Source organism: Onthophagus taurus, chromosome 1 (assembly GCF_036711975.1).
Source record: "Onthophagus taurus isolate NC chromosome 1, IU_Otau_3.0, whole genome shotgun sequence".
Taxonomy (NCBI): Eukaryota; Metazoa; Arthropoda; class Insecta; order Coleoptera; family Scarabaeidae; genus Onthophagus; species Onthophagus taurus.
Genome location: NC_091966.1, coordinates 22,987,165 through 23,000,857, shown reverse-complemented (window position 1 = coordinate 23,000,857; position 13,693 = coordinate 22,987,165). Strand labels below are relative to the sequence as shown.

Here is a 13,693-nt window from a genome sequence, read left to right as displayed (position 1 = left end):
GAATTCGTAGATAACATAGATAACGATGAATGAAAATAATAAGAGAAAATAATTTGTATTCGACATAGTTTACTTATTTGAATTTATTTAGGTATTGTGGAAAAATATACCTCGAATAATTTTGGGTCAACAAATTAATAACTATAAAACATAAAATATATTTACATTTTTCTAGTAGCCATAGAAACAAAATAAATATTTTCAAACATAACTTTCTTGTCACAATTTACAAATAATGTCTTTCTATTCTTTCCTCTAAGAAAATCCATTTACTTATTTTATTATTTTAAAAAGCGTATGAAGTGCAAAGAAATTGAAAGTAATGAAGCGAAGAGTATTCAGTTTAGCGCGTAGGTTCATCCGAGCCTTACTTAAAGACAGTGTCATACAAAACCTCAAGAATGATCCTGGGCAGCAAGCAGCAAGTTTTTCTACAATGCCCATTCGATTTACCAATTTATCGAACACCTTAATGACTACCGAATTAAAAGATGTTTCTTATGGTAATGCGCAAAAGTTGGTAATTCCATCTACACCGTTGTTTCACAAACCAACCTTGAGTTATTTTCAAAACAGAAATAATCTCAAAAATATGAATCTATCAAAAAATGATATCAATAAACCATCTTCGTTAAATTTTTCTAATCAAGGGGGCGGTTTAAAAGATTGTTTATTAAAGAAAATACAAGATAAGGATTGCAAATCTAAGAAAGTAACTGTGGTTGGTGCTGGCAGTGTTGGAATCGCTTGTGCTTATACAATTCTAGCCCAAAAGGTTAGTAATCACATCTGCTTAATTGACGCAATGAAGAATAAATTAGAAGGTGAGGCGTTGGATATTCAGCATGGATCCACATTCTCTTCGAATCTTCACGTGGAACACTCTACGGAGTATAGCATCAGCGAGGGTTCTAAAGTTTGCATTGTTACTGCAGGCGCTCGCCAAAAAGAAGGAGAAAGTCGTTTGAGTTTGATGGGTAGAAATGTGGCTATCATGAAAGCAGTTATTCCAAATTTGGTTAAACATTCCCCTGATACTGTCATTTTAATTGCTTCGAATCCAGTCGACATTATGACCTTCTTGTCGTGGAAATTGAGTGGGTTACCTAAAGGAAGAGTTGTTGGTGCTGGAACAAATTTAGATTCGGCAAGGTTTCGGTATTATATCGCTCAAAGATTGGGAATTGCTCCTGGAAGTTGCCATGGATGGATAATTGGTGAACACGGAGACTCAAGCGGTAAATAAAATTAGTTTATTAAATGTGTAGAATCTGTATGTTGGTAAAATGCCATAGGGCCAAATGAATAGAGAATATACGGGACGGAAAATAATGATCAAATTAAATTAAGTTGTATAAAGTAACTTCGCGTGCGGGTTGTTAACAATAAAGAGAAATAACGTTGTCTTCGTTCCATTTAAGTGTTTATGCAAATTACAAAAAATAGCATAAAAAACACGTTTCATAAGACTTAAAGCACTCATTCATTAAAAGTGGCTTCGCCACTCGTTTTTAAACTTGAATTCGTGCATTTCAAGCGTATCTTACGAAACTAGTTTCTTAATATAGTATTACGTTCTGGATGTAATCAAGTTTTCATAGCAGTTTTTGAAAAAATATTTATACGGAGTGTTAAAAGAAGAATGTAAAATATTTAAAGAGGTACTAGTATGGACCAAAGTAGACAAAAAAGTCTTAATAAACATGGGTCCGCAAATGAACGGTTACGGAGATATGAAAGGCATGAAAAAAAACTTTTTTGAAAAAAATTATTTATCATGTACAGGTGTCTCAAATCCGTTGTTCGCATAGGCTATCTCGGAAACTAAAAGAGATAGGAAAAAAGTAGCTTACATGTCATGATCTCGTTTTTCGAGAAACTGCTAATGCCGATAACTCCGAACAGCAATCGTCTTTTGTTTTCGCCCTATCTCACTTATTACCAAAGAGTATTATAAATAAAATATTATTTTATATTATGGGCAACTTTTTACGAGAAATAAGTGACGTAGGTATAATTTTTTTCCCATCTTTCATTTTCGAGATTTTAGAAGTAACTTTATTTTTTTAAATGGAAAACGGGTTATTTTCTTCTGATAACATATATATAGTTTGTTGGGTATATTTCTTATAATTATTGAATAATTAACGAAATTTCTTTTTATTCTATCTAAAACTAATGTATGTATGTAAAAATTAATGTTGCTATAGTGATAACCATACATACCTGATACATACGTATGATGGAAAATACCTGTTACCTGTTACTCGCAATACCTGAATTCGGACATTGTCCGAAATTTTTAACTACAAAGTGTTGAGCGTAAGCTTAAATGATTACAACACGTTCTGACCAATTTCTTTGCTCATTGAGTAGCTGAAAATACTCATAACGCGTTGGGGGTATTCTGGTTTACTCAATAGCCGAAATTAACCAATTTTGCACATTGTCGACACCAAAAAGTGTCTAGAACGCGTTGTGAGTATATCACGGTTGCTCACAACGTGTTGTAGCTATTCAATATTTAGCCACATTCGATAGTGAACATTTTCAGCCAATAAACGTCCCAGGCTAACATCGTCTTAATATCTATATGTATAGTGTGGACTAGTGGTGGAACGAATATCCGACAATTTTTTCAAATTTTGCAATTTTCGCCGATTACGTTTTCAAAATTCGTATAAAATCCAGTTCTTAGAATATGAGTATGAAAGAAAAAACCAATATAATTCAGGACTAGGATCTAGGACAATTAAAACAACTATTTTAACATGCCAATATTTCGATTAAATGTTTAATCTTTCAGAGCTTATTTCTACAACGACAAAATATCAAAGAAAAACAGCATTAAAAAATTTAACCTCTTAAACATACCTAAGTTCTTGAAACTGGCAAACATTAATACAAAAAAACAATCAATTATTATCAAACTTTCACAACAAAAAATCTATTCTCTTCCAACATGGAAACGCACGTGTAAACGTCAACGCGTACAGTACAAAAAACTTAAAAACTAAAAAACAACTAACGCCCTCCTCCGTGAAGCGGTTGAGAACGAGAATTACAAATAGCATGTACACAAATAAAAAAAGGAAAAGTACAAAAAAAAAACAAATTGAAATTTCATGAAAATAACTAACAATCACTATTAACGACCAACAATTTAGTGTGTTTTTACCCTCAAAACTTATTATAAATATCGAAAATTAAAGAATAAATATTGCTAAGTGATACTGTGTCTGTTTTAAAGTTAACAGTATGTTTTTCATTTCTAATGTGAAACATTTCCAGAAACAAACGGTTATAGTAATTATTTTCCTTATCCAACATTTTTACGTTATCAAAGTCAAACAGATGTCCAGTTTCCAAAGAGCGTTGGGAAAGAGCGCAACCATTGTTTTTACAGTTCTTAACTTCATTTCTATGTTGGTTCATACGATTTTTTAATCATTGCTTTGTTTGGCCAACATAACAACAATGACACTCTCCACAAGGGACACGATAAATGACGTTAGATTGGTACCTTAAGGGTACTTTATCTTTTAAATTGGAAAAAACAGAAGCTAATTTGAATGGATAATATTCTACAATTTTTAAACTGGAATCAGGGATGCTATTTTAATTAATTTTTCCGTTAGACCAGGAACAAAAGTTAACTTCTTGTATATAACAGGATCCTTTATAGTGTCACTATTGGTATTAACAAGGTTACTGATATTAAATAAAAGTTTGTTGAGAAGTTTATGTGGATATTGATTTTGTAAAAAGATGTTTTTTAAAATATTCAAATTCTTATGTAAAAATTGGGGATCTGAAATGTTAGTGATACGATGTTTCATAGCTAAAACAGTGTTTATTTTATGTTTAGTCTTATGGAAAGAACTGAAATGAATGTATCTACCTGAAAAAGTTTTGTTTGTATACCAATCAAACGTTAGCTTATTCTCAGAGTTTCTGATGACTTTGGTGTCCAAAAAGGGGACGAAATGGTCTTCATTTTCAACCTCTATTGTGAATTGTATGTGTTTATTAAAATTATTGAAGGTTGTCAACACGTGGTCAACTGCAGTTTTGGGAATTGACAGTATGATATCATCTACATATTTTTTAATGAAAGGAACTTGAAAATTTAGTTTCGGAATGATTTTGTCTAATGTGTAGTCCATAACAATTTGTGATAGAATGGGTGAGATGGGTGAACCCAATGGAGTACCAAAAATTTGTTTATAAGTGGTGTTATCGAAGGTAAAATAAGTGTATTCAAAAACAACATTCAAAGCTTTTACAAATAAATCCTGCTCAATGTCAAAAATGTCAGAAACAAGAGCCCATCTTTCTTTGATTATATTATACTATATCCTTGACTACAACCAAGGATATAGGGATGTTGGTAAAAAGATTTACAACATCTAAAGATATTACAATAAAATCATCAGGTAATAATGTGTCTCTCAATTCATTAACAAAGTCAAACGTATCTTTAACATTATAACTACTTATACCTTCAAAAGCTTGTGTTAAGATCTTATTGTTAGTGAAGAACGGCGAAATCTCATAAGTAGCAGAGCCCACAGAAGAGATTATCGGTCTCAATGGTATGTCATCTTTATGTATTTTAGGCAAGAAGTATGCTCTAGATAAAGTGGAGTTGTATGTAGTAAGTTGTTTCAATGTGACTTGGTCTATTAACTTGTTTTCATAGATTTCTTTGACTAATTTATTTTATTCTATATTGAATTATGCTAGTCATATCTTTGTTATTATCGACTTTTTTATATGTTGTTGTATCGTTTAGCATACCTATCGCCCCCCCTATGTAAGATTTCGTTATAATGACCGTGACTGAGCCCTTGTCTGCTCTACTAGTGATGTGTAAGGAAGTTTCTTACTGCTTACGGGATCAAACAACACAGATTTCATGAGTATGAAAATTTCCCAAAGTGTTAATAAGAGTGTCTTCTTTCCAATGAACCAACCCGTTTTGAAAAATAGTTTTTAGTTTTTGAGAAAATATTTGAAGTTTTCATAAAATTTTTGATGTTGCAATTTTCATCGATAACTTACAAAATTCGCTATAAAATTAATTTCTTGTAGGATCCTTCTGGAAATGTCACCAATTATTAATTATAGTATCTTCTTTTTAATGCAAAAAGCCGTTTTGAAAAATCACGTTTAGTTCTTGAGAAAAAAATTTTTGAAATAATCGACAATTTTTTCGATTATATGATTATCGGTGAAATGATTATAAGTTTTAAAAATTCGTATAAGATCTATTTCTTGGAAATAACTTTTAGTTTTTGAGAAAACAATATTTGAAGTTTTGATAAAATTTTCGATGTTGCAATTTTCATCGATAACTTTCAAATTTATTTCTTGAAGGATTCTTGTCAAAATATCGTCAATTATTAATTAAAGTACCCTCTAAAAACTCTAAAAGTTGCTTCGTTAGTTAAATCAGCATCAAAAAAGTTCATTTTGTATCTTGGATCCAAATAAGTTGACATATCTTATCAGCTTTCTTATTAATTTCAGTTTTATCAAATATCGCAATAACGTGGCAATGTAGGGTATCATTTATTTATTTTTACATAGTTTACTGTTGTGTCATTTAGAATTAAGCAATTGTTTTAAATACGAAAATGATTTATTTTTACAAGCATTCAAAGAGAAGAGAACATATAAACGGGTAGATTAAGAGAATGGGAGAGGATTTTAACAATGATGGCAAGCATCAAAAAAATAAATATACTTTCTTGTTCTAGATCACTGAATCCAAATTGTTCGAAAAATTAAAAATTGTTCCAATTAATGAATGTAACGATACTCATTAAGTATCATGCAATAGTTCCAAAGCTGTTTTTAATAAATTGACACTTTCTGCGCCTCTTAGGCTTTTTTTAATAAGAAAATAAGCAGCTGGTACTTTCCAGCCGCCGTTCTATAAAAACCAAAGCTTTCTTTGCCAATGAAATGTGGTCACTATCATGATTACTGCTAAGGTTCACTCCTTCATAAAATCTATTTTCCTTCAAAATTCTTGTTTTTCGTAACCATTTCATTAATAGTAAGATTTACTAAAATACTTTCTGTAGAAGCTTTTGCAGCGATGAAACTTTTCTTTGTGATTTTCTTATTTTTCCTTGTGGAGCTAACTTAATAAACTTTTGTTGTACCTCGGTTAGAAAGACCACTTTACCTACGATGATTTACAAATTGAGTAAACATTGAATAGCCACAACGTGTTGTGAGCAACCGTGAAATACTCACATTGCGCTGTGGATACTTTTTGGGGTCCACAACGTGTTTTGAGTAAACGCCACAATGTGCAAAATTGGTTATTTTGGGCTATTGAATAAACCTAAATACCCCCCAACGCGTTGTGAGTATTTTCCACTACTCAATGAGCAAAGAAATTGCTCAGAAAGCGTTGTAATCATTTAAGCTTACACACAACGGGTTGTAGGTAAAAGTTTCGGACAATGTCCGAATAAAAAAATCTATCTACGCCACTGAATTCTTCGTAAAAAGTTGCTCATAATGTTTTAATTATAATACTTCATCATTGGTAATAAGTGGGATATTCGCGTTTGTTGTTTTCGCAGCTACTTTTTTTCTATCTCTTTTAGTTTCGGAGATAACCTATGCGAACAACGAATTTGGGACACCCGAACAAACATTTAAAAGAAGTTTCTAACAAAAAATAAAGTTAATAAAATAAGTAAGATGTTCAAAACGTCCTTCTTCCATATCCAAAAAGGTACGACATCTCCGTCTGAGGATAATCGAACTCTTTCTAAAATCTCCTCATTGACTCCAATTTGTTGGCATTGTTGATTAATTCGTACATGCAACTCGTCGAGGGTAATCACTAATCACAGTAGTACCATAGACTAAAGTTTTCAAATATCCCCAGAAAAAGAAGTCTAGTACAGGTCCGCTTCTTCCTATCCATCTACGTGGGAAAGTTCGATTTAAATGTTCTCTAACTGCAATCGAAAAATGAGGTGGAGCACCATCATGCTGGAACCACATTTGTTGCTTTTGATCTAAGGGAATGCCGTCAAAAAGGTTAATCATTGTGTTCTTGAGAAAGTTTAGATAAGCAGCGCCTGTTAATCGGTTTGGTAAAACAACAGGACCTAAAAACCAGTCGCCTACAATGCTCATCCAAATGTTTAATGAAAAACGTGTCTGATGTCCATATTTCATGGGGATTTTGATCGGTTCAAACATGCGTGTTGTGAAAATTATCAACTCCATTGCATGTGAATCTGGCCTCATCAATAAAAAGAATATTGGCAAGAAAACGGTTGTCTTCAGTATCATTACGTAGAAACCAACGGCAAAACATTAAACGCGCTTGAAGATCAATTGGTTTTAAATTCTGTACTCGTTATACATGGTACGGATGAAACAGTTCCTCGTGAAGGATTCTCCAAACTAGAGAAGCACTAATTCCTGCTACGGCTGATATTCTCCACACACTCGTCCCCGGATTACGCTCTATCCGTGTCAGAATTTCTTCTTCTACTCTAGGAGTAGATACCGACCTTCATGTTCCGTCTGCTTAATAAACCGATATCACGCAATCTTTAGTGAATTCTTGTATAAGTACGATGTGAAGGAATCTGGTGATTTAGATAAGATTCAGCAAAAAGTCTTCGCGCTTCGGTGGCAATCCTATTAGCATGACCATACGTGAAATGCATGTCAGTTAATTCTGCGTTAGAGTAAACAACCATAGCAAACGAAAACTTATGCACTGATAACAGTCAAACAGTCAATGTTTATTTCACAATATTGTTATTTCACAACGTTAGAAAACTATATCTCCGAAATCGTTCATTTGCGGACCCATCTTTATTAAGTTTATTTTGTCTAACAAAGGTAAAAAATTAAACACGTACGCACAATTATTTGGTTGCACTCTCCATAAATTATTATCAAATTCAAATAATCCTCATTACTAAATTCCAAACGTGGCATTTCTTGAGAACAGATCACTACAAAAAGTAACCTAGTCATCACACCAACAGAAATAAACCATAGCTTTAGCAAATGTCAAACTGTTTACTCTTTCCTTACTGATCCTCTGATAATACATAACCACAACAACATTCCCAACACAAAATTTTTTTTCCGGCGGTCAAAGTAGATGATTTATAAATTATAAAAAGTAACGTTGTAGTTGACATTTTTGATTGAAAAATGTTATAAAACTCAGGTGTTCCATTTAAAATATGAAAATTGTCACCTCTTCCGGTGTAACCACAAGTACCCGGAACCTGAAAATACTTTAATATCGATATTTGTGTGCATTTTTCAATAAACCCTAATTATTTCCCAAACTATAAATATTAGGTATAGGACATATCGGATATAAAAGATGTAAAATGAGACACCGAAGACGACTAAGTAATAAAATATGGGGGGTGCCATTTAAAGAAATGAAGTTATGGTATTTCCAAATTTCGAAAAGTTAACGTGCCGTAGTAAAGTGACCAAACGTTTTAGACAGCCATACTCGGCATCAAAACATACTCCATCATGTTGCTTAAGCATGTTCTGAATCCTAAATTGATACCCCAAAAATCGAGTGTTCTCTGATTTTTTGAACAAATGTCTGCTGGAGCAGATTTTTCTAGAAAAATTCGAATAACTCGAGAACAACCGAATCAAATTGCAAAAAGTAAAGTCATTCATAAATCTTGAAAACAGACAAATCCAAATATGTAAAAATATACAGGGTGTTCCATTTAAAAAAATAAAGTAAGTGGCGACTTCCGGATAACCGGAAGTGTTAGATATTTGAAAATATTTTAGTCGAAGAGAACGTAATTGATAATACTTAAATCTGAATTTTCAAATTTGTATTTTGGCCAGAACCCTGTGAAGTTCTAATGGACGGTAGTCGTGGATGACCACCCTGTATATTTATGAACAATGAATTATTTTTTTTAAACGGCACATTTTGTTAATTTTAAAAATATTTTTTGTCCTCTTATCTCTAATAATAAAAAAGTTGTACTGGTAAAACCAGTATTTTAGTGTAAGCTTGAAGTAATTGATGTAATGGGTTCTTCAAAATACCATATAAATTAATAGCTACTCGCAAAAGGCATGAACAGGTTTGATTGAAATTTGTACATTACTATTGTGTAGAAAGAAACTTTTAATTTTAATTCGATTTTCATAAATTGATTTTTTTCTATTTGTTTACATAGTTGCTCTTTGGTCTGGTGTAAACGTAGCTGGAGTTCGTTTGGTGGATTTAAATCCACGTATAGGACAGAAAGACGATCCTGAACGGTGGAGTGAGGTTCACAGGCTAGTTATTAGCAGTGCCGGTGATGTGATCAAATTAAAAGGGTACACTTCATGGGCTATTGGTATGTCTGTTGCCGCATTGACGAGTGCTATTTTGGGAAATCTTGGATCTGTACATGCTGTGTCTGTGCCTGTTCAGGTTTGTATCAAATAGTTTTCCGATACGTTCTCCTTTCTACTTTTATTTTATTAGGGTTTTCATGATATACAGGAAGATGTATATTTATCGCTTCCGGCGTCTTTGGGATCCAACGGAGTTAATGACATTGTTATTCAAAATCTTGCTGAAGAAGAAAAGTGTGAAGTTGTGAAATCAGCTCAACTCTTACATACTGTACAAAAAGATATAAAGATGTAACTTTTTTTTTTAATTTCTTTTGATAAATTCTTGTCTAAATGTATCTAAATGTGATTTCTATAGGTGTTGCATTGAAAAGTTTGTAATTGATTGGAAACAAATTTTATAATCGCTCATATCAAGTAACATACTCAAATTCAATATTTTGTTTGCATGATTCGACATGTTCCAAAATTTCAAATATAAAATTTTAATCAAATCACATAATCGGAAGTAGCACTTTACCCAAAATTCACGCGTAGTTTAAATTTATCGTCCTTTTTCTTATACAGGGTGTATCTGAATGACGTGCCCAAACTTCAGGGAGTGATTCTTTAGGCAATTTTAAGGGTACTTTCTCATATAAACTATCAGCGATTTCGACTCCCCTGCGGAGCTACGCCCCTTCAAAAATGGAGAAAAATTTTGGTTTATTTTATTTTTCCCGAAAACCATTAACACCAAGAAAATGAAATTTGGGAAATATGTTTAGCTTATAATAGGGCATGTTTCGAGCCTATTTGTACTTTCAATCTTCCCTTCTAAGTTACTAAACATAACCACCCCCGTTCAATTTTTATCTAGATCTTTTTTATGACGATGATAAAAACATTGGAAATATTTTATTTAGATAGACGAAAATATTCTAAAACTTTTTTGCCTGTACTATGTTCTTCGAAAAGTTAATAGTTTCTGAGAAAAAAATTAATTAAGCAAACACTAACTGTTAAGCTGTAGCGTTGTTAATCAAAAGTTTTTCAACAAGATTTTTTCAATTAAAATTCATTCCAACTTTTGATCGACAACCCCGTTGTTGAACGGGCAGTGTTTGCTTTATTATTTTTTTTTCTCAAAAATTAGTCGTTTTTGGAAAAATTTTAGAGAGACAAAAAAGTTTTAGGATACTTTCTTCTACCTATGTAATTTTTTTTTAATGTATTTACCCTCTGCATAAAAAATTTTTGCAAAAATGTAAAGGGGGTGGTTACGTTTAGTAGTTTAGAAGGATAGGTTGAAAGTACAAATAGGGTGAAAACGTGCCCTACTACCAGTTAAACATATTCCCCAAATTTCGTTGTACTAGCGTTTATGGTTTTTGAGAAAAAAAATTAAACCAAAATTTTCCGCCATTTTTGGAGGCGTGTAGCTCCTTAGGGGAGCCCAAGTCGCCCATGGTTTATATATCAAAGTATCCTTAAAATTGCCTAAAGAATCACCCCCTGAAGTTTGGGCATGTCATTCAGATACACCCCTGTATACAATAATGTGATAAAGGTGAGTTTAGGACAATTAAGGAATAATTATGGTTAGGAAGAGGAAAGAGGAAAAAAACATTATTATTGATTTTTCAAACTTATCTCAGCATAAATAATGCGTCGGGTATGTTCAAACCACTAAATCGCACGAACTTTATTCTAACTAGAGAAGTTAACTAATTAGTGCCATTTTTATGTAAAAATTAAACTTTTCCTAAATTAAAAATTTTTCAAGTTCAATTTACGATATGTAACCATATAAACCATAAAAGTTACAACTTATGTTAGTGAAAAATATACGGACAAATCAAATTAAAATATTCATGCGATTTAGTAGTTTGAACATATCCGACGCATTATTTATGCTGAGATAAGTTTGAAAAATCAGTAACAAAAATTTTTTTCCTCTTTGTAACTCGATCCGGGGACATACTGTATACATATTTTATTACTAATTATATAAATCGCAAATTTAAATTAAAGGATTTGAACAAGTTTTAAGGTCAAATAAATAAGTTTCAAAATAACAATTATGTACTTAGAAACGGATTATTGAGGTTTGGATATACAGGCTGGTCCATTTAACGTGAGACAAGCGATTATTTCGAAAACGGTTCATTTTACATGAAAATGAACCCAACGAAAGTTGTTCTGTGCGAAGGGGGAAAGCATATGATAACATTGACCTTGACCTTATTTTCAAGGTTATATGAAGGTCACGACCAATCTTTTAAATGGAACCCTATGTTTTTGTTTGCAAAATCTGAATATATGGATAAAAGTGAAATAATTATAAAAAAAAAAAAATTACCATTTGATTCATTTTTATGTAAAATGAACCGTTTTCGAGATAATCGTTTGTCTCATGTTAAATGGACCACCCCTGTACAGTAGGGCTACCTTTGAGTTTGAAACAGTGCTACCTTTTTGAACATTCATTGTATAGATGACAATCTACAGGTGTTTCTGTAAGTCGTGGCATAATTTTAATCGCAAATGATTCGTATAAATCTTTTTCGTCAAAACCCATAGATGGCTAAGATATGGGCCTTCAAAGTTAATAAATTTTTAAACGTTTTGTTAAATATCAATATGGTTTGTCTTAAAAAGATTAAATTTGTATTGAATTATTCACAAAGATTTAAGCTCGTTTTTGAAATATTACACGACAACATACTTCTCTCTGGTACCTTCTTTCATCTGGAACGGACCCAAATGATCCATATGGATACTTTGGAATGGCGTCCTCCGTTTGTCCAACGAATGCAACAGTCCAGGTTGTTTTCCTCTAAGCGTCTCGTAATAGAGGCTGTTGATGCATCGCAAAACTGTAGTTGTAACTGCTTCTTTTATCCTAGGGAAGTAATAATTTTCTTTTAACTTCGATAATGTTTTCTCGATACCTAGGTGCATCAATTCTCTATGCGTTTCACTAACCAACTCATTCCTCAATGGTTCAGGTACATATAAGCGTAGTCTTCCTGATTTTAATCGATATACTCGACAATTTATCTACGTAAACTTGTCATGGATGGGTTTATCGCCTTATTCCAGTTTTTCTCTAATCCTCGCAATTTCATTGCAATCCCTCTGCATTGCAGCAACCCAACCTGTAGTTATAGAAATTCCGATTATTGGTAATCCTCTTACTTCAACGTCTTCTGGCTCTTCCACAGGATTTCTACTCAAAGCATCTGCTACGACGTTGCTACTCCCCTTGTGGTATACAATGGTATAATTATATTCAGATAATCTTACGAACCATCTTCCGATTCTGGAATTCAAATCTCGTTTATTAGCTAACATTTTTAAACTATTACAGTCAGTACGTATCACAAATGGGATACCTATGAGATACACTCTAAATCTTTCCAACGTGCACACTACTGCAAAAGCCTCCAACTCGAACGCATGATATTAGATTCGCCCTTGGTCGTCTTCCTACTAAAATACGAAATAGGAGTCCATCTGCTTGGGTCTGAAACAGCACTCCAGCTATTCCTAGTGAACTTGCATCCGTGTGAACTTCTGTCCAAGCCTTGGTATCGAAGATCGATAATACTAGTTTTTTTGATAGCACCTCTTTGATCTTACAGAATGCGTTATCTTGAGGTTGTTTCCATAGTAAATCAGTCAGCAGTCGGATAATAATCGAGAAATGTCTAACGAAACGCCGGAAATATCTCGCCAATCATACGAAACTTCACAAGATTCGTACATCTTTTGGTATAGGAAACATGACAAGGCTCTCCAATTCTCTGGACCTTGGTTGTATTCCTGTTTCAGTTATCTCATAGCCAAAGTATTGGATCTTCTTCATGAAAAAATAGCATTTTTCCAGCTTAAGTGTCAGACCTGCATCTCGCACATCAAAAACCATATGTAGTTCATGCATTCCTTCCTCGATGGTGGTGGATGGTGTAATGATATCGTATACCATTGCTACATCGTAACTTAGAGATCCAAGTACAGTGTTGATTAATCTTTGAAACACGACAGGGGCGTTACAGAAACCAAAACTCATTCTATTGAACTGATAATGACCATCACGCGTAATGAAAGCAGTTTTATCTTTAGCTCCATCCGTCAATGGTACTTGGTAATACCCACTGCGTAAATCAAGACTGCAAAAATATTGCTTACCTCTTAGTAAGTCTAGCTGATCATCTATTAACGGTAGGGGACAGTGGTCCTTTACAGTCATTTTATTTAAAGGTCTGTAATCAATACAGAGTCGCACATCTCCAGTTTTCTTCTTGACCAAAATCACAGG

General features: G+C 33.0%; 1 protein-coding gene across 1 annotated transcript; it reads left to right on the top strand.

Annotated features, from left to right (window-relative positions):
* The first annotated feature begins 235 nt into the window (after nucleotides 1-235).
* Nucleotides 236-9,728, top strand: LOC111419880 (L-lactate dehydrogenase-like). The gene is made up of 3 exons (XM_023052767.2): nucleotides 236-1,238; nucleotides 9,225-9,466; nucleotides 9,521-9,728. The coding sequence occupies exons 1-3, from the start codon at nucleotides 323-325 to the stop codon at nucleotides 9,683-9,685; spliced, it is 1,323 nt and encodes a 440-aa protein (XP_022908535.1). The 5' UTR covers nucleotides 236-322; the 3' UTR covers nucleotides 9,686-9,728.
* The last annotated feature ends 3,965 nt before the right edge of the window (nucleotides 9,729-13,693 follow it).